Genomic DNA, 22,208 nt, shown 5'->3' on the forward strand with positions numbered 1-22,208 from the left:
CAAGTCTACAGCATAGAACTTGAGCTCAGAGTGGGAAGTCGGGAAATAATGCTCTTCCATCCTTTATCATGACATCATCGTTCTCAAGAAGTCACACAGGGGAGGTGGGGGGGGGCAAGGGGGGATAGAAATGGGCAAAACAACCTTTTCAACCATTCGCAAATCAATCTACAACTAAAAAATATATACTCACTTCTTCAATGGAATTATTACTCTCAAGCTCTTACAAAAAAAGCACACGTCTCATAAATAGCATAATTTGCAACCAATGTGACCACCCCACTTCCCCTCTCAACTGAAAAAGACAGTCCCCCCCCCCCCCCAATAGCAGGCCCCCAAAATGGAGGGAAACTTCAAGTGTCTGGCCCAGTCGCTTGGGCTTTTTGCTACATCAGCGAGCAAATCACCTCTTCAGGATATGGGAAGGCTGGGAAACAGTTGAGGTAAACGTCTGACAGGGTGGAACTGTCAAATCAAACCAGCTTAACTCATTCAGTGCCGAGGGTGAATAAAGTCGCCCAGATGGTCAACATTCTAGAGTGCCAAGGGTGACTTGATTCACCAAAAACGCATCAATGACGATGCTTCATTTTATTTTAGCCAATCAAAGTGTTGTTGCTAGGTAAACACCACATAGAAGACTTGGCACTCTAGGTGGTGAGTGTTACGGAATTCTTTGGCAGTTGGTGAGTTAAATCAAAATGCCATCATAACTAGAGGTGTAGGAGGTTTGAGGACTTTTATTTCAAGCATAATTATGTCATATATCAGCTCAGTCAGCCGCTCAGGTGAAGGGGCCCACAACCCCCCCGGTGGTGACAAAGAGGTACCCCAGAATAAGTGCTTGTCTATGAGCCAACTCAGTCATACCATACTGTACTTGAATTACCTGTTTTGGAGAAGTTAGTTCTGAAAAATGAGACGTAAGGAAACATTTGTGGCAGATGTGGGCAGTAGTGTGTGTGTCTCCAGATGACTCCCATGGGAATGAGCTCAGTTCACAGCTGCTTTCGTGTAGTGGGAGATTTTGGTGGTCTATAACCAGAAAACACATCCAGGTCTTCACCCCCCCCCCCCACCGACTCTCTCTCTCTCTTCCTCCCTCGCTCCCCCCTTCCCAGGTGCACAGCACATTGAACTGATGAAACGCACGCTCCATCTTTATCTGCCCCAATATTGACCTGTGACCTCGGGCATTCCTGGAGCCAAAGTCTTTGAAGGCAACATGGCGGTAATCCATAGAGACCCGTCTGAGGAAACCCATTCTCCGAGTGTGAGGGAGAGAAACAGACAGGCAGACATCGCTAGCCGAGCCCAGTAAGCATTGCAAAGGTAACACAGTGCCATTTCAACATTGTAAGGTGGGTGTACAGTACCCGAACTTCCACTGGAGAACAACATTAGCAAAGATAACGGAATACCAAAGTATGTCAGTTGGAATTCTAATTCTGGTCTCCCAAGCCAAAGGCCATGGCTTCATTAATAACAGGATCATGTGAACCACACATTGAGACAGGGCATCAATCCAACAGGGCATAAATAGCCCTGGGGGGGAGCCTGGGTCACTGAGAACTCATCAATCGCACCTGCGCAGGTCTGGGAGGAACATGATGTGACCGACGTGATCGGTCTGGATCTAAAAACCTAATTCCTAATGACACACTCTTATTTTCAAATTCTCATAAAAACATGTGGGAATTTAACTGTAAAGGAGGTCGAAAAAAATGGCAGCAGAACAGGACCAAATTGAGATTCAATTAAAAGAAAGAAAAGTCCCAATGTAACCATATATAGCGACGATCAAAAAAGAAAAGAAAAGAAAAGCTTCACCTGCAAATTAAATAACAGAATCACTCCTCAAAAATGTCTATATTTACACATCAACAGGTTTCCAAAAAGAGTTGTGTGAGAGAGTGAGAGAGAGAGGGGGAGTGAGAGAGAGAGAGAGAGAGAGAGGGGGAGTGAGAGAGAGGGGGAGTGAGAGAGAGAGAGAGTGAGAGAGAGAGAGAGGGAGTGACAGAGAGAGAGTGAGAGAGAGAGAGAGAGGGGCACTGGTGTGAGAAGGAACGTCCAAATTGTAGAGTCATTCTTTGCTGTTGTCCTGAGTCACAGCGACGTTTATTAGAAGGAGAATTGAAGGAGGTTAAACTCGGTGGGGGGGAGAGGGAGCGTCACCAAAGTGCTTTACCTAAACGTGTCCGTGGCTGGCTCGGACAGAGACAGAGAAAGAGAGAGAGGGGGGGGGGGGTGGGGGTGACCGCACAGTCATCAGTTTTACATCACTGGGTTTTGGTGTAAACGAGTGCATGTCGTCTGCGTTTTGATATGACCCCCCCGAAGAAGTCTGTGAGGGGGGGGGGGGGTAGAGGGAGGGTGGGGGGGGGCACGGTGGGTGGTGGCAAAAGAGGAGGATACAGACACCCGATGTCGCAGCTGATCCCGGTGCGATGATGTCAGCGGGGCGTGCGAAAGAGGCCGGGCTGGATAGGAGGGACCGGCGGTTCAAGAAGATAGGCAGCGGGGCAGAGAGGTGTGTGTAGGGGCCGGGGTATAGGGGCCGGGGGGGCCTCAGATGGGCTTTAGCCCCGAGGCAGGCTGCACATCTCGCAGAGCTCGGTGCCGGGCTGGTTCATGAAGGTGCAGTGGAGGCAGGACCACATGGCTGAGGAGGACGCCGACGCAGAGGCGCCCCCGCCCGTCGCCCCGTACTCCTGGGGGCCTGGCGGCTGGCCGCCCACCGTAACTGGGTGGGGGGGGGGGGGGAGAGATAGAGTGAAGACACTTTGCATCAATACTGCATATCAAACATCAGATAAGTTCAAATCGTATACTGTGTGTGTATGTATGTATATATATAAACAAATATTTGTTTTAATTTAACAGATTTAGGGGTGGTTTCCCAGACACAGATTAAGCCTAGGGGTGACAGGGAGGACAGGGGGACAGGGTGGACAGGCCTGGAGGACAGGGTGACAGGGAGGACAGGGTGAGAGGGACGACAGGCCTGGAGGACAGGGTGAGAGGGGGGACAGTGTGAGAGGGGGGACAGGGTGAGAGGGGGGACAGGGAGGAGGACAGGCCTGGAGGACAGAGGGGACAGGGTGACAGGGGAGACAGGGTGAGAGGGGGGACAGGGTGACAGGGGAGACAGGGAGGAGGACAGGCCTGGAGGACAGGGTGACGGGGGACAGGGGACAGGGTGACAGGGGGGACAGGGTGACAGGGGAGACAGGGAGGAGGACAGGGGGACAGGGTGACAGGGGAACGGGGGACAGGGTGACAGGGGAGACAGGGAGGAGGACAGGGGGACAGGGTGACAGGGGGGAGACTTACTGCACAGCTGCTCGATGGTGGCCCACTGTTCAGCCTTCTTCCAGGTCTGGGCCAGCTCCTCGTTGGAGGTCTTCACGGCCTCCAGCAGGAGCCCGATGCTGTCCTGGGGTGGGGGGGGGGGGGGGGGGAGCCGTGAGAAAACACACCCAGAGCCCAAATGGCCAGACGGACCAACGCATCAAACATGGCCTTCGTTAAGTCAATAAATAGAAAGGCTGGCATCATATCTAATGTGCCTACCACTGCCATTGTGCCCTTGAGCAAGACACTTAGCCCCTAATTGCTCCAGGGGCCCTGGCTATGGCTGACCCTGTGCCTAGAGCAGAAAAATACATTTCATTGGACTCTGTGCAATGACAAAGGTTGAATCTAATCTATCCTAACCAGAGCCAGCCAGCTCTCTGTGGGCCTCAGATCCCTATGTGGTGACATCATAGAGGGGGTTATGGTCAAGGGGGGGGGGGGGGGGGGGGACAGGCAGGGCGCCTCTAAACCCCCCTCCCACACACACCTTGTGTTCATTACACGACCCATCAGGGCAAATGAAAAGAACATTACATCACATAACATACCGTGAAAAGGGTTTTATCGTTGCCAAGGTAACCCAAAAAAAATCAAAAACAGGGAAAACATTTCTGCGTGTTTTTCTGAGGTAACGTTAGAAGTTTGCGAGGCGTAATGAGAACAGGGAGAGATGTGAGGAGGAACAGAGACCTGGAGGTGACACTAACCACTTCCATACTGGTGGAAACACATGGCAATGATCTGCTGCTTACTTGCAGTAGGACAACAGAAAACAAAGAGTTTCGGGTGTGTGTGTGTGTGTGTGTGTGTGTGTGTGTGTGAGGGAGACGCGTCCAGGGATACAGAGTGTGTGTCTGTGTGCGTGCATGCGTGCGTGCGTGCGTGAGAGACTGGGCGAGCGCGCGCGTGTGTGTGTGTGTGTGTGTGAGTGAGTGAAAGAGAGTGATACAGAGTGTGTGTATGTGAGAATGGGATACAGTGATGCAGTGTGTGTGCGGGAGAGAGAGAGAGAGAGAGAGAGTGTGTGTGTGTGTGTGTGTGTGTGTGTGTGTCCTAGGGGAACTCACTCTGAGGGGCATGACCTCGTTGGTGACCAGGAACAGCAGCAGGTGGAAATCAGACACCACGTCCAGGAACCCACTGGTGGTGGGGGTGCACTGGGACAGGTACGTGGCTAAACTGTGGAAGTCCTACACACACACACACACACACACAATATGATCAAAACAGGCCGATAACTTCCTTCCTATGACCCCCCCCCAGCCACCTGGCTGATCAGTCAGGGTGGAACCCTGCAGAGATGTGTCTACTGAGCCCCGTGACAGAGACAGACTGACAGACAGACAGACAGACAGCATGACCAGTAAAGCATGAAAGGCTGGAGCTCAGGGAACAAAGACAGCTGGGTGTCTTGCACGCATTTACAACGGGTACCTCTATAAGTGTGTGTGTGTGTGTGTGCGTGTGACGGGTTACCTGTGTGTGTGTGCGTGTGTGTGTGAGACAGGATACGCTTGTGTGTGTGTGTGAGAGAGAGAAACACGGTACCTGTGTTTCTCCCAGGATGTCGCGGTTCTCTATGGGGAAGCGTTGTGTGGAGGAGAAGGTGTACTGGGGGTCCTTGGGGAACGTGGTGGTGATCTAGAGGGGGGATGCAGAAGAAAGAGAAGAGTCAGAGTTCGGAAGGAGCGAGGACCTCTTTTTGCTGTTTTTATAGATATATACGCTCACCGAACTCTTTATTAGGATTATAGATATTACTATAGTAATACTAGGTAGGTGCCGCCCTTTGCTCTCAAAAGAGCCTCAATTCTTCACTGCATTGATTCCAACAAGATGTTGGAAACATTCCTTTGAGATTCAGGTCCATGATGACATGATTGCATCACGCAATTCCAGCAGATTGTTCAGGTGCACTTTCAAGCTGTGAATCATGAGACTTGACTGGTATTAACGGCACCAAAGTGTGCCAAGAAAACATTCCCCCACACCTATGGGATGTGATAGAACGGGACACGGTGTACAGGTGTCCCCAATAAAGTGCTTTGTGAGTGCATATATTAAAAAAGTACCTAGTAGATACAATATATTTGTAATAACTGTTAAAACGTATACAACTAAGTACTTAGGTCCTCCGATGGGGATAACTAAACAAAGGAGCAGGAAACTCTTGGAGCTCCGCCCACTATTACATCACAAGGCACAGAGAGCCAAGGAAGTTGATGTCAACGGAAAGCTACACCAGAGGGATATTATATACTTCTGATATAACATAACAAGTGATCCCAGGAATATAACATACTTCTGATATACCATAAGTACACCAGAGGGATATAACATACTTCTGATATACCATAAGTACACCAGAGGGATATAACATACTTCTGATATACCATAAGTACACCAGAGGGATATAACATACTTCTGATATACCATAAGTACACCAGAGGGATATAACATACTTCTGATATACCATAAGTACACCAGAGGGATATAACATACTTCTGATATACCATAAGTACACCAGAGGGATATAACATACTTCTGATATACCATAAGTACACCAGAGGGATATAACATACTGCTGATAATATAACACAACAACTGTTCCCAGACAGCTGCCAGTCAGCTTGTTATCCCCCTTGATCTTTTTGTTTATATTGAATATTCTTTATCATCATCATCATCATCATCATCATCACTGGCCCATTGGATAGCACCTATAGGTGTAGTTGGTGGAGTTATGGTGCTTTGCCACATGGTCTTGGCATGGTCCGAGCAGGAGTGTTAATAGTGGAGAGGGGAAGAACTCCAAAGCCTGTGACCTCATCAGGACACAGCTCCAGGCTGGTCATCCTGCTGCTCGTCATAAAGGAAGCGGTGAAGGAACGCTTCCAAAGCCGGACGTGTAAACACATGTTGTTGCTGTTGTTGGAAAGCGTGGCGACTCTGACAGTGATGTTGACAGAGAGAGGCTTACTGTCAGCCCCCGAGGGTGCACAACATCCATCAGACCATAACACACTTCTCCTCCTTTTAACACGCACACACGCACACACACACACGCACACACACACACGCACACACACACACACACACACACACACACACACACACACACACACACACACACACACACACACACACACACATACACACATACACACATACACACATACACACATACACACATACACACATACACACATACACACATACACACATACACACACACTTTTCAGATCATACTCACATCGATGATGAGGTACTCCACAGGCAGGGGCCGGGCTAGATATGTGATGTCGTTGCCAAACTTGTCTTTGTCCTGTTGAAGAAGGAAGAGAACACCATCAGTGTCAGAGAGCGTGTGATGTCATCACCTTCAATAGGCAGAACTAACTGTGTCCGTCAGTCAGTCCGTCCATCCCTCCCTCCCTCCCTCTGCAGTAACACTAGGCTTGTCAGCTGTGATGGAGGAGGTTGTTGATGCCCTGGGCGTGGGGAGGGCGGGGGGGGGGGCAGGGGGAGTGAACGTGGGCCGCATTCAATCTGTCATCCTGTCCTTCTTGGACAGATATCCCACCCTGGAGTGCACACTCGCACTCACACACACCCTTGTCAGTCCGTTGTGAGGTAACACCCCAGACTCCTCAACACAAGCCTCAGGTCCGCACTGATGGAGCGTTGGGCAGGCTGGGACTGGCTCCATAACTGATTAACCCACCAGGTAAAAATGTCATTCTCCAGAAATACTTCTAGACAAATGCACTGAACGTCCGTGAGCGATAAAGGGAGTGTCCCAGGGAGTTTGGTGTGTGTGTGTGTGTGTGTCAGTGAAGGGGGTGTGTGAGTTTGGTGTCTGTGTGTGTGTGTCAGTCAAGGGTGAGTGTGTGTGGCTTCAGTTACACACGACAGAACTGTTCCAGAAACTACGGTAGCTAACCTACCCTTACCCACGTAGTGAGTCACGGTATAGGGGTACAAGGGTACAGACCCCCACAGCCACTCCCCCCCCCCCCCCCCCCCCCTCGGCCCGGTGTGTACGGTACCTTGTAGAAGACGTCTGGGACGTACTGCTCCGTGCTGGACTCTTTAGCGTAGCCCAGCTCCGGGGCGTCCCTGCAGGGCAGCAGACACTCGTCCCGCACCAGGGCCATGCACTGGTTAGACACCTGGTAACCCTCAAAATGAACCTGGTTGTCTGGACCACCTGGTAGAGAGGGGGGGTGGGCGGAAAGAGAGAGATATCAGGACCCCGAAGGACACAGACTCTACAGAAATACTAACACACGTGTACGTACACACACACACACACACACACAGTAATGCAAACAAAGTAAATCCATCTCAGGTGAGCCTCAGGCAGTCCCAGCCGTACCTGTGGCCACCACTGAGAAGAACTTGGAGCCAAAATGTCCGTCGGGGGAGAGTCTGCAGGGGTTGGACTCCTGGTTCTGGAAGTGGCCGGCCGTGATGCACTCCTCCGCACTCAGGAAGTACGAGTCCTACACAGGAAGTGGAAATTAACGCATACCGGTACATAAGTCACAGAGTTCCAGCGTTTGAAGCTGTGTGATGATTGGTCACTCCGCCAAACTGTGATGAAGATGTCACCGGTTCAAAGTGTGATCCCGACCTCTCTATAGGCTCAGTCTCAGTGTGGACCTGTGTGTGTGTGTTCGTTCGTTCTCACCTTATTCCTGGTGTATTTGACAGTCCCTATCCTGGTGTCCTCAGAGAGCAGGTCAGTGAAGATCCACCCCACCTACACAGACACAGCACAGAGGGAACAGGCAGGCAGTCAGTCAGCTGACCTGAGTCTTAATCTGGGTCCAGGCAGCCAGCCAGGAGTGTAAAGAGGCGTGAGGGTGAAGGGTTAGGGGGTTAGGGTCACCTTGCATAGGCCCAGCTTGGCGGCGATCTCCTCCACGGCCGCGGCTTTGGGGTCCTCCACCAGCTCCAGGCTGTTCTGGGTGGCGATCTGCAGGGGGTCAGAGGTCATGCGGTCAGCTAAAAACACACCTCTTCAACAGCGGTAGAGGAAACAAGAAACTAAAGATCTCTCTCTCTCTAATATACAATTCATAATAAGCAACACACACACACACACACACACACACACACTTACTTTCAGAAGTGCAAATAATATGATAGACATTAACACACTGGTCTGTTATTTAAAAATGTGCCTACAGCTCTTATTCACACCACAGAAACCCCATCTGTAACTCAAAGAGCATACTGGCCCCCGGTGGCTAAACGACCTTACTGCGCCCTCCCCGAGCGAGGTGCTGTGACGGGTCTCCCCTCAGGGGGAGGAGCCTCACCTGTGGGGGCTCGTAGATGGCGGCCACCTCGGCACGGATGCCCAGGGGGATGTCCTTGTGCTCCGTGTACCTGCCGTACAGGTAGCCCATCCTCTGGCTGCCCGTCTTCCTCCAGAAGTCCAGGAAGCGGTCGGCTATGGTGTGGTTCTCAAACATGATGTTGTCCACGTGTCTGTACTTCTGTGGTGGGGGAGGGAGGTGGGGAGGGCGGGGGATGGGAGAATCAGCATCACCAACGCTACGAATGTGATATGACCTATCAGGCTAAATCATACGAGACATTTTCCCATGGAGATGAAGTAGAGATAGAAGGAGTAGAGATATAGAGTAGAGAAGAGATAGAGAGGTAGTAGTAGAGGTAGGGCGTGAGTAGAGGTTCTGGGTTTAAACGTTAGGTCCTGGTGTAAAGGTTAAAGGTCATGGTGTAAAGGTTAAAGGACCTGGGTGTATAGGTTAAAGGTCATGGTGTAAAGGTTAAAGAACCTGGGTGTATAGGTTAAAGGTCATGGTGTATAGGTTAAAGGACCTGGGTGTATAGGTTAAAGGTCATGGTGTAAAGGTTAAAGGACCTGGGTGTATAGGTTAAAGGTCATGGTGTAAAGGTTAAAGGACCTGGGTGTATAGGTTAAAGGTTATGGTGTAAAGGGTAAAGGTTAAAGGTCATGGTATAAAGATTAAAGGTCATGGTGTAAACGTTACAGGCTGCATTTGTAAATAAGAATTTGTTCTTACATGTTTGCCTGGTTAAATAAAGGTTAAATAAAATAATAAATAAAAATTAAAGGTCCTGGTGTAAAGGGTAAAGGTCATGGTGTAAAGGTTAAAGGTCCTGGTGTAAAGGTTTAAAGGTCATGGTGTAAACGTTAAAGGTCCTGGTATAAAGGGTAAAGGTTAAAGGTCATGGTGTAAAGGGTAAAGGTTAAAGGTCATGGTGTAAAGTAGGGGTGATCCGTACGGATCGCCCCCCGCGGTTCGGCATGCATGTGTACTGCGGTCTGCGGATCACTTGCAAAATGTAACCAAGTAATTATATTACTTAATATCCCTTGTAAATCACAATGTAGAGTTGCCATGAAAAGATAGACGCAACAGTTGCGTGCTTTGTTTTACTCTAAAGCGCAATGATAGGTTGATAATGCAACAGAAAAAAAAGATCTGTTGTTTGCTCACTACACGTGAAGCTGGGAATCCACAACAACAAGGATGCATTCGTAAATTCGCTCTGGAATCTGATCAGCATTCATGGAACGCCTCTTGTCCAATCAAATGAATTGGTCCCTTTATGATGTCTGACCCAGTGTGCTCTCCGACGCTCTGAGAGCAAATTTACGAACGCGGCCCAGGTGTATCATGGCGAGTAGAGTAGTGCTGGTAATGTTGCCGGCAGAGAAGAACTCGAAATGCCTCCCTCGTCATTTAAATCCCATGTATGGGAGCACTTTGGCTTCTCTGTCAATTATAACAATGACGGACGAAGTGTGGTCGCTAAAAAAGTTACGGTGTGTAAGTAATGTGCAACGAGAAAGTCGTACAAGCATGGCCACACATTTGCCGCGACATCACCCTGGTGTGTTGACGGGAGGCACGAAAAAGGTAGCATGACAACTTCTGATAATGTCGGCATTTTTTTCATACCAGGTTTCACTTTATTTAGTTAAAAGTGGCATAAAACATGTTTATTTGTCTGCTTTAAAGAGCCCAGTGATTCACTGCTGCAACCCCGGAAAAATTATCCGATCCGTGACTCAAAAACCGTGACACGATCCGATCCGTGAGTTAGGTAATCCGTTACACCCCTAGTGTAAAGGGTAAAGGTCATGGTGTAAAGGTTAAAGGTCATGGTGTAAAGGTTAAAGGTCCTGGTGTAAAAGTTAAAGGTCATGGTGTAAAGGGTAAAGGTCCTGGTGTAAAGGTTAAAGGTCACGGTGTAAAGGGTAAAGGTTAAAGGTCCTGGTGTAAAGGTTAAAGGTCATGGTGTAAAGGTTAAAGGTCATGGTGTAAAGGTTAAAGGTCATGGTGTAAAGGTTAAAGGTCATGGTGTAAAGGTTAAAGGTCATGGTGTAAAGGTTAAAGGTCATGGTGTAAAGGTTAAAGTACCTGTCTGTTGAGGGTGATGGCGCTGGGCTGGCACTTAGTGCAGATGCCCTCTGGCCAGGGGGGGTGACCCTCGCAGCCCGACTTGATCTTACAGCTGATGTTCTCCAGGGCCACGAACTTCCCTCTGCGTGGGGGGGAGACGGTTAGGGAAGGCACGCCAACCTCAAGGACGGCTGTCTCTCTCAGCGCACACACACACACACGCACACACACACACACGTCTGGTGCCACTCACTTGTCGGCTCCTCCCATCTGCTTGCGGATGTAGGCGTGGAATGACATGTGTTTGACGGGCGGGTCGAGGTGGTTCAGGTAGTCCTCGTCAAAAGGCTGGCGCACAGATATGACATCACAAACTATTAACCTCACAGTCTCAGATTATCACAAACTATTAACCTTACAGTCTCACAGTCACCCATGTAGCCGAACCCTGCAGACGCACCATCATCACCATCATCATCATCATCATCGAGTGACTGTTAAACCAGCCACAGACACAGAGCAGCAGACTCTTACCTCTAGAGGGACACAGTGGACACACTTCCCCATCGAGCCGTGTCGACACCTGGGACAGGGGAAGAGCTCCGTCAACCCACTGGCCTGACTGACGTACGTTTCACAACAACAACAACAACAAAAACAACAACAGCTACAGCAGCAGTTGGTAGAGCAGGGCACTAAGTTAGGTTGTGGCTTCAAATCAACGCAAACAACTGAACGTGGGCTCAACGACTTGGCTAAAAGCATCAGCTACATGGCATACATTAATATATAGGAGGAGTCTGTTGTGGCGTCCCGATGCTCCACCCGCCTCTCTGAAGTTGTTCCATCCCCCACCTGCAGGGTTCTCCTCAGAGGCTGTCGCCTGCAGGGTTCTCCTCAGAGGCTGTCACCTGCAGGGTTCTCCTCAGAGGATGTCACCTGCAGGGTTCTCCTCAGAGGCTGTCACCTGCAGGGTTCTCCTCAGAGGATGTCACCTGCAGGGTTCTCCTCAGAGGCTGTCGCCTGCAGGGTTCTCCTCAGAGGATGTCACCTGCAGGGTTCTCCTCAGAGGCTGTCACCTGCAGGTTTCTCCTCAGAGGCTGTCACCTGCAGGGTTCTCCTCAGAGGCTGTCACCTGCAGGGTTCTCCTCAGAGGATGTCACCTGCAGGTTTCTCCTCAGAGGCTGTCACCTGCAGGGTTCTCCTCAGAGGCTGTCACCTGCAGGGTTCTCCTCAGAGGCTGTCACCTGCAGGGTTCTCCTCAGAGGCTGTCACCTGCAGGGTTCTCCTCAGAGGATGTCACCTGCAGGTTTCTCCTCAGAGGATGTCACCTGCAGGGTTCTCCTCAGAGGCTGTCACCTGCAGGGTTCTCCTCAGAGGATGTCACCTGCAGGGTTCTCCTCAGAGGATGTCAGAGTGGCGCTTGTTAACAGTGAAAGTGAAAGCGTTACCGTATGATGTTCCTCAGTGGATTCAACGTTTTAGCTGGTGTTTTTGGCGCGTTTTGAAATAAATTTGTTTTGATGACGCAACCCAGCGCCACGCTGCTCAGGCGTCCTGGGAGGAACCCTGGTATGGGTTTAAAAGGGAGGGATGTGTGGAGGAGGAGACTGCTCCGACCCTGGCTTACCCCCACGCCGTAACTTAGCTTTAACTCATTCAGTGCCGAAAGGTGGGAATAAAGTCGCCCAAATGGTCAACAACACACGGGTGACTTTATTCACCAAAAATGATGACGCTTCGTTTTGAAATACGGCTATTTCAATCAACAACAAACAAAACGTATTGTTGCTAGGTAAATACCACATAAAACACTTTAGCACTCTAGGTGGTGAATGTTCGGAACTCTTTGGCAGTTTGAGATTTAAATCCATATGGGGGGGGGGGGGGGTGTTTGGGAGACAGAATTAAAGGCGCCCCCCGTCTTACAGCTGTGGGTCTTTGTTCCTGTAGATCTTGCCGTCTTGCTTGGCCAGGTACTGGTCGATCTCGTCCTCCGGGACCTGGGGCGTCGAGTGGGAGCGGGACATGGACATGGACGATGAGGAGGAGGAGGATGTGGAGGGTAGTGATGATGAAGAGTGAGGCGTAGCGACGTCCATGACCTCGCCTGAGATACCAGGGAGACCCGAGGGATACAGGTAGATCATGTCTCCATGTCTGGAGAGAGAGAGGGAGGGAGAGAGAGAGGGGGAGAGAGAGAGAGAAGGGAGAGAGAAGGAAAGAGAGAGAAAGAGGGAGAGGAAGAAGGAGGGAGAGAGAGAGAGGAAGAGAGGGGGAAGGAAGGGAGAGAGAGAGAGAGAGGAAGAAGGAAGGGAGGGGACAAGGAAAAGGAGGGGAGAGAGAAGGAAAGAGAGAAAGAGGGAGGGAGGGAAAGAGAGAGGGGAGAAGGAGAAGAAAGAGAAGGAAAGAGAGAGAGAGAGAGGGGGGTGGGGAGAGAGAGGGAAGGAGGGAGAGTGAGAGAGGGGGGGAGAGAGGGGGAGAAAAGGAGGGGAGAGAAAAGGAAAGGGAGGTAGAGAGAGACAGAGAGAAGGAGGGATGGAGGGAGAGAGAGAGAAGGAGGAGAAAGAGAAGGAGAGAGAGAAAGAGGGAGGGAGGGAGAGACAGAGAGGAGGGGAGGGAAGATAAAAGGAAAGAGAGAAAAAGAGGGAGGGAGGGTGAGAGACGGAGGGAGAGAGGGGGGAGGGTGGGGAGAGAAAGAGAGGGAGGGAGGGAGAGAGAAAGAGAGGGGGGAGGGTGGGGAGAGAAAGAGAGGGAGGGAGGGAGAGAGAGAGAAAGAAAGAGAGGGGAAGAGAGAATGTCCAGTATAAGGAAATCAACATGAACACAGGCAATGTGAGAGGAGGGTATATGAGTAACAAGTACATGTCATCAAGCCTGTCTGTGGTGTAGCACAGAGCCAGGCCAGGGGTCCCACGCTCACTTGATCTTCAGCAGGCCCAGAGTCTTGCTCTGTGACTGGATCTCTCCCGTCTTGTTACGATTCTGGTAGATGGAGAAGCCGTTGGCGTTGAAGCCAAACTCTTTGCCCACCTGAGAGAGAGAAAAGAGAGAGAGAGATATATGCTGTGAGAGGATTGAGAATGTAGGTGCTTATACCCAGCTGGCTGTCTTTGAGCAAGACCGTCATGAATGAGAACTCTACAGAGTGCTGGTGTGTGTGTGTGTGTTGGGGGGGGGTATTCTAAAATAATGTTAAATAGCATACCAATCTGGCTGGTTATGAAGATTTCATGCCACCTTGAACACTGCTTTTACCACGAGTCATCACATCAAAGTGAATGTACTGTAAATGTGCCAATGAAGAGTGTGAGTGTGTGTGTGCCCACGCGAAGAAAATCTACACTCCACAAAAACACTCGGTGCCAATGAACCTGTCAAAGGTTCATCAAACAGCCTGGCACCATAGAGAGAAGAGCTGTCAGCTGTAAGGTCATTATCACAGAGGGAGCCAATCTGAGCTGTTTGGAGCACTCTGGGTAGAACTGTACACACAGAGACAGAGAGAGAGAAACAGAGAGAGGGAGAGAGACAGAGAGAGAGAAAGACAGAGGCAAATAGAGACAGAGAGCGACAGAGAGAGAGAGACAGAGGCATATAGAGACAGAGAGAGAGAGATAGACAAATAGAGACAGAGAGACAGAGAAAGGACAAAAGGAGAGACAGCGTTCCACAACACAGTCGGATACCACCTCATCATATCCCAGACTCACAAACAAAACCAACTCTGACATAGGCTTCGCCACAACAACAACAAGAACAACAAAAACAACAACCACCACCACCACCGAAGTATGGCTCCATTATTTCCAGGCGTTGGAACCATACTGCCAAACACCTCCATGGAGGGTGACATCATCAGTGTCATTGACACAGGGCTTTTTGTCAGCAGCGTTATCGACCGAGTGTGGTAGGCTCAGTTCCTCTGCATTGACACACGTTGAAGGTCAGCCATTGAAGGTCAACCCTGTCGGAGCTGGGGGGGTATTCCATCAACGTTGCTAAAGGAAAATCCAGGCTTATTTGAGTAAAGTCTCGCGAGAGTTGTTGTTGATTTCTTTGTAAATCTGGTAAGATTTATCAAAATAAGTCTGGATTGTCCTTTAGCGACGTCAATGGAATACCTCCCTGATTCTGTTCATCCAAAATTCAAGAGGCACAAGCCTGCAGATGTGCTTGAGGAAGAAGACATAAATATTCTATCCAGACACGACACCGTGCACTCCAGGGCCTACTGCAGCGTTTCCCCTTTAATTACCGAGAGTGTGGCGGCCCGTTTCATAACGAACAAAACATTCGTAAAAAATAATAATAATAACGTTTATACGTGGTCTACCCACCAGTCTCACAGTCTCCTGTGGGAAACACTGTCTACTGGATATCATTCATGTCAGAGAGACATCGGTCTCAAGTCTAGCCTGCTAAATTTGACTTTACTGAGCAACAACAAATTACACCCTATTCCCTATTTTCACCCTCCCTCTCTCTCTCTCTCTGCCTACCTGCCTACCTACCTTCCTGTCTGTCTGTCTGTCTGTCTCTGTAAGCCTGTATGTCTGTCTGCCTGCCTCTGTACCCCCATCTCTTTGTATGTCTGTTTCTGTCTGCCTGTCTGTACGTACATCTGTCTCTGTCCGCCTGTCTGTCTCTCTATCCGCCCGTCTGTCTCTCTGTATGCCTGCGTCTCCCTGACCACCTGTCTCTCTGTCTATATGGCTCACAGTGCCTCAGTCCCATGTCTTCCTGTCTCCCCCTGTCTCTTCCCTCGTCTCTCCCCATCTCCCCCTCAGACGGAGACGGAGGAACTCTCTCTCCTCTGATCCGTGGCACAGTCCTGCTTTAACAGAAACACATGAATATTTAATGGGGCTCAGCGCTGCGGCAACACTCCTCTTCTACCGGGTTTCAGCGTCCGACTGTGAGTGGGAATTCACCTCCCACAGTGTTTCCCATTAATTAAATCCTGTGGGAAATACTGCTCCTACTTATCTCATTGACCCCCGACATAACGACATCTGTAAGGGGCCCAATTGCGCCAGAGAGAAACCAAGACCCAGTATTTCAGTGTTCCTCCCTATGCATAGCCAGTGAGACATTCGGTTTCAGATATCCATTTCATCCAAATGCAATTTGGCCTAGCTGAAATTGGTTAGCAACACAATGCTAATACAATACAATAATAATAATAATAATAATATATGCCATGTCGCTGACGCTTTTATCCAAAGCGACTTACATCGCAGTGAGCACATTCATTTTTCAGCAGGCCTAAATATAGTGTTCCCAGCGGGAAGAGAACCCACAACCTAAGCGTTGTTAGTGCAGTGCTCTTCCAACTGAGCCACAGGGGACCAGGATGCTACGATAAGCGAGCGGACAGCCTTTACTGGGTGGTCCTCCCACGGGATCTTCTATCCCTGGGTACCTGGCGAGCTGCTGCTGTGGTTGGTGGAGATATTTATAACCACCGTTCGAAGACATTGCCCCCGGCTGGCTGGCTGTCTCTCTCCACACACACACACACACACACACACACACACACAGCTCTCTGCTGGGCCAGCCACACCATACTGGGTGGCTGTCTGTCTGTCTCTCTCTCGCTCTCTCTCTCTCACGCTCTCTCGCTCACTCTCGCTCACTCTCGCTCACTCTCGCTCACTCTCACTCACTCTCACTCACTCTCACTCACTCTCACTCACTCTCACTCTCACTCACTCTCACTCACTCTCACTCACTCTCACTCACTCTCACTCACTCTCACTCACTCTCACTCACTCTCACTCACTCTCGCTCACACTCACTCTCGCTCGCTCACTCACACTCACTCTCGCACACTCACTCTCGCTCGCTCACTCACTCTCTCTCTTGCTCTCTCTCGCTCACTCTCACTCACTCTCGCTCACTCTCACTCACTCTCGCTCGCTCACTCACTCTCACCCACTCACTCTCTCTCTTGCTCTCTCTCGCTCACTCTCACTCACTCTCGCTCACTCACTCTCACTCACTCACTCTCACTCACTCACTCACTCTCACCCACTCACTCACTCTCACCCACTCACTCACTCTCGCTCACTCTCGCTCACTCACTCTCTCTCTCTCTAGCTCTCCACTGGGCATATAGAAATATGGCATGACAGAAAGAATGAATGTGCTGTTGTTGAGTATGGTCCAAGAATAGCCACAGAAAAAGCAGCGTGATGTTTGAATTAAGATCAAATTAAACTTTATCGTCATTGAACAGAGCACAAGTACTGAGACAACCAAATGTAGTTCATGCACACGTCTCCCCCCAGGGAGAACAGAGCTCTGGGCTCAGGGCACAGGGTCAGCCATCTTCGGCGCCCCTGGAGCAGTTAGGGGTTAAGTGCCTTGCTCAAGGGCACAACAGCAGTGGTCGGCACCTTAGATATGATGCCAGCAACCCTCCAGTCACCAGCTCACATCCGGCTCCCTCCTGGGGTGGGGATCAAACCAATGACCTACCGATTGCTGGCCGGCCTCTCTAACCCCTAGGCTACCTCCCTCTCTGATTGTAGAGTCTGACAGGAGATGGAGTGATGTATTTAGGTTAGCGAGCAAAGGGAAGGAGGGTGTGATTCTTTTGTTTTTGTTGTCTGTAACTCTCCACCATTTTTGTGTTATTTATGCCCACATCATCATCATCATCATCATCATCATCATCATACCTTCTTGATGAAAGCAGCTGCTGTCTCCCTCTTGGTGGAGGGGATTTTCTTCATCCCATCCGGAGACTGAACCCGGATGATCTGTAAAGTGGAAAATGAAAGTACAAATCACGCTCTACACAAACCAGCTCTTGTAAGAAGGCTTTGTTTAAAAGTGAACCTCAAAGGTTAGCACGCTGATTTGATAAAGCCAAAACTGGCTGACATTTCTTGCCCCCCCCCCCCGCTGACAGCAAACTGACTAACACTGGGGGTACTAATGGAAACTCGATTGTTCTCTGCTACACCTGTCACATTGTGCATGCCAGGTCCGTGACGGTGCAAAAATAAAATAAAATGTGGGTGTGTGTGGGAGAGGGAGGAGGGGGGTGGGGACTGGCACCTGCCATACGCATAGCTAATGACAGTCATTATTCACCACACACCTTCACAAGGTGCATTAAACATACGAGAGTGACATAAGTGTTGAGTGTTGCCAGTGCATTCATGATGACAGCTTTATTTACTAGCTGGCTTAAGTAGTTTTGCAAGTCATGAGTAACCAGCTAGCCTAACAACATTAACTGCAGTTCACTAACAAGTCAGTAGTTTATGTAAGCTAGCTAACATGACAGAACGTTGACTTTGGTCTATATCACCTATATAACTTTCAATATGAGCTAAAGAGTAAAAGGACATATATGAACTAAATGAGCCCCAGCTGTCAGGGGATTCAAAGTAATTTACATACATACAGCATTAAACACACAGCAAGAGGAGCAGAGTAGTAAGAACATACAAATGACAATGAATAAAAGCAAACATAAGAAGTAAAATAGATCAAAACACAAGACAATAGTTTATGGATACAACACATTACATTGATAGAAGTGTTTGTGTTTAATTGTACAACTGCAGCTGCGAAACATTAAAGGTTATTTAGCTTTTAGATGTACATATGTTGAGGGGTTTGGGGTTTGGAAGCAGCAGCTGTGTTGTAATGCCAGGTTAGCCTGATCGTCTGGCACAAAGTCACCAGACCTCCACGTCCCTTTGTCAGCCAGACCATCTGACAGCTCAGCCCAGCAGCCACGCGTTTATCACAACCAACACAGATGTTATGAGAACTCTGCTCAGATATGACACACAAGGAAAGATAATACAATGTCCACTCAACCACCCTCTGCACTGCCTTCTTTCTGTCTTCTGACTCAGCTAACAGTGAGCTAGCAACTGAGCCACCGCTACCTAGCCATGCTACCTAGCCATGCTACCTAGCTATGCTACCTAGCTATGCTACCGAGGCCCTGTCGTTCTGCGCTGCTAACGCGGAGCTAACAGGCTAACAGGCTGATTCTGCTGCTAACGCGGAGCTAACAGGCTAACAGGCTCATTCTGCTGCTAACGCGGAGCTAACAGGCTAACAGAGCTAACAGGGTAACAGGCTAACAGAGCTAACAGGCTAACAGGCTGATTCTGCTGCCTCATCACTCCGCACAGACACAGGTAGCTGACGTTCACTAGGCTCAAATCCTCAGCTCTTTATCAGCAATTCAAGCTGTTGTCATACTTACAATATTTTCCGCCATGGCGCTCGGGTGCCTTGCTCCCTCTGCGTCTCACCGAGTAACAAGAGTAACAACGGTTTCAGCGATTACAAAATGTACTGACAGGATCTGGAGTCAACGAAACTCCATCGCACAACTCAAACACCGCGTGTCACAGGCTAACAAGTCCGTCCGTGTCATCGCCGTGTTGTCTCCTCAGTTCATCCCGAGGGAAACAACCATCGCTATGAAACACATCGTTCCGGGTTGGGATGGCCGGCTTGAATTATTGCCCCTGCTGCATTCCCCTAATTATAACACTAGAGTTATATAACTATAACAGTTCGTTTGACAATACAAAACTGACCCAAGACCAAGGGCAACTACACCCCACTCTTTATCACACTTGCTTGTTCATCAGGGCTATATTCCAGGACTCGTCACAAGAACAAAATGTGCCTTGGACACACACTGTCCCCATTTGCTCAGTTTGTTGCTCAACCTGATCCACACAGTGTGTAATTGATTCCTATGCAAATCAGAGACCCTATAAACAAAGATATTAATTCCAAAATGACATGCACTATTATACTCAATTCAACTTATGATTTATAAGTGATTTGTTGATGATTTTAAGAGTGTCATAGCAAAGTTTCTGAATACTTATGTACATGAGGTATTTCTGTATTTAAAATGTAATTCATTTCAAAAATCTTGTTTTGCACCATAGGTACAAAACATCACTCGCTTGTTATTCATGACAAGTGACTAACATCTTCAGTCATTGCCCTGAAATATTGCCCAGTTATGAATGAATGAATGAATGATGAATGAATGAATGGTCTTTATTGTCATTGCTACAGTACAGGTACCAAACAACGAAATTTAGGGGGGGTGGCTCCCCTGGTGTTAGGAAAGAAAAAAAAACAAGAAGGGAAGGAGCTGGTTTACATAAATAAAGGCTATGTACACTATCCACTATACTATACTGTACAGATAGACGACTAGGGTTGTCATATTGCACATAGTGTTATTGCACATTTATTTAAAGTGTCGCAGTTTGCAGGCTTGAAATGTACATATTTGTGCCTCAGCACTACACCTGATTTTTTCAGTCCAGCAGCTGCCATCAATCCGTCCAGACTGTCCAGGGCCCAGAACCTAGGTCTTTGCTGTGTTCAGGGCCTGGACGGCCCTGGGGTAGAAGCTGTTCTTCAGTCTGTTTGTCCTTGCGGCCATGGTCCTGAACCGCCTTTTCGAGGGCAGCCGGGTAAAGTGTTCGTACCCAGGGTGGGTTGGGTCCCTGGAGATCTTGGAGGCCTTCCTGAGACAGCGTGTGTTGTACAGCTCTTCCAGAGAGGGGAGGGGGGCGCCGGTGATCTTCTGGGCTGTTCTCACGACTCTCTGTAGCGCATTTCTCTCCGCGGTTGTGCAGCTGGAGAACCAGTTGCAGATGCCGTAGGTGAGGATGCTCTCCACTGCGCCGCGGTAGAAGGTCACCAGTATCTCCTGCTTGCTGTGTTCCTTCCTGAGGACTCTCAGGATGTATAGCCGCTGTTGTGCCTTCTTGATGGTGGCTTTTGTGTTGTGGCAGTTATTTTGTTGCCCTTCATCAAAACCAATCGTCCACTGTCGGTAAAGGCCTGTCATTGCACAACACAAGGTCCTTTAATTCATTTCCAGCATGGTCACTCTCACTGAAATGAGACAAGATAGACAACGGATTCAGTAGCAAATACTGTATGCCTCATTATAAGTGTGTAATGTGCAGTTATGTGCAAGACTGCTCACTAGCAGAGCCTACACAGAACGCATAGTGCAATAATAGCAATGTGTAATACTGTAGCGTACTTGTTACTTGAACTATCTTGTTGTTTGGGTTTCCATTATAGGCCTGTATTCAAATGGATGGGCAGATGGGCATTCAAATCGCACCACATTCAGCTGTATTTATTTGAATACAAAATACATCAGGCAAATTGTTTCCTTTTTTTCAAGCTTTATTTAGATTTCATCCTGTAGAGTGGACAGCGCTCAACCATTTGACATCTGATGACGTGAGACTGAGGGCTGAAGACTGGAGGCCTCTCTTTTACCATTCATTCACTGCTACATTCACAAGAGACAACATTGACATCCTGCAAAGATACCCTGCTGTATCCATGGCCTCAATTATCAGGTCAGGAGATTAAAGAAGAATTGGAGTCAAGAAAAAGGTTAGGAAGAAAGAAATATAGCGTATGTAATTCTTCAATTTGCAAAACAGTGTCACAAATGTGCATAGATCTCACATATGTATGTCATTAATATTACTGCAGGCTGGTTGGGATTGTGAGGGGCGATGTTCTATCTAGAAAATGATGAAAGGAAAGATCAACATAACGATGATGATGATAATGTCACTATGAATGATTAATGAGAGGAGAGACGATGATGGTGTTCTACATCACACAACAAAGCACAACACACGACTACGACATGGACTCAAAACGATGATGAAAATAAAAGACAGATGAAAAAGAAACGAAAGATGAAAAAGAAAAGAAAGATGAAAGAGAAAAGAAAGATGACATGATGGTAGGATGGTAGTAATGAGTTAAGCATGCAACACAAACACAAACACAACCACATTGCCAACATGCGATGGCAGACGAAGAAGAAACAAAGAATAAACAGACAAAAGAAAGCAAACAGAGACAAATGACAAGAGACAATGTATGCCAATATCAAAATGGAGCTGGCCACAATGTGAACATTGATGTCCATGAAATAATATGGTGGAATGGATATGAAACTACAGTGCAAACACAAGCAAAAAATAATGATGGTAAATAAAGCATGATAATGATGGAATGAAATTGAGATGATATGATCATCTTCATGATCCCTAATGTCTTTTTGAGGCTTAAAGGCAACAAGAGCCCAAAGCGGCCAATGACAAGGTCCTTCCAAAGCCATCAAACGCGCTCTTATCCCTGAGAGTACTTAGTTAGAACTGAATTTCATGTTTTAGGATAAATAAATAAATGGTTTGATGTATACAAAAACGTAGAAAAGGAGTGAAAAAAAGAATGTGAAGGAATGACTGGTCGAAAAAGGGGATGATGTCCTGTTCAAGTTGAATGTATGTACCAGTAAAAGAAGGGATGAGACAGAAGGAGAGGAAGGGGAGGAGGGTTTCACCCATACTCCCCCAGCGAAAAAACTACGCTCAGCAATGGTCAGCGGCTGTC

The 22,208-nt window shown here is 48.5% G+C and overlaps 1 protein-coding gene across 1 annotated transcript; it reads right to left on the reverse strand.

Annotated features, from left to right (window-relative positions):
• Positions 1–1,125: 1,125 nt before the first annotated feature.
• On the reverse strand, positions 1,126–19,130 carry nploc4 (NPL4 homolog, ubiquitin recognition factor). The gene is made up of 17 exons (XM_080541520.1): positions 19,003–19,130; positions 17,450–17,530; positions 13,687–13,796; positions 12,693–12,923; positions 11,298–11,346; positions 11,017–11,111; positions 10,782–10,905; positions 8,685–8,864; positions 8,252–8,338; positions 8,051–8,122; positions 7,736–7,862; positions 7,407–7,567; positions 6,611–6,682; positions 4,906–4,998; positions 4,425–4,547; positions 3,334–3,436; positions 1,126–2,743 (listed from the first exon to the last, which is right to left on the reverse strand). The coding sequence occupies exons 1-17, from the start codon at positions 19,015–19,017 to the stop codon at positions 2,580–2,582; spliced, it is 1,887 nt and encodes a 628-aa protein (XP_080397646.1). The 5' UTR covers positions 19,018–19,130; the 3' UTR covers positions 1,126–2,579.
• Between the last annotated feature and the right edge of the window lie 3,078 nt (positions 19,131–22,208).

The sequence above is a fragment of the Nansenia antarctica genome (genome assembly GCF_963989245.1).
Source record: "Nansenia antarctica genome assembly, chromosome: 11".
Classification (NCBI taxonomy): Eukaryota; Metazoa; Chordata; class Actinopteri; order Argentiniformes; family Microstomatidae; genus Nansenia; species Nansenia antarctica.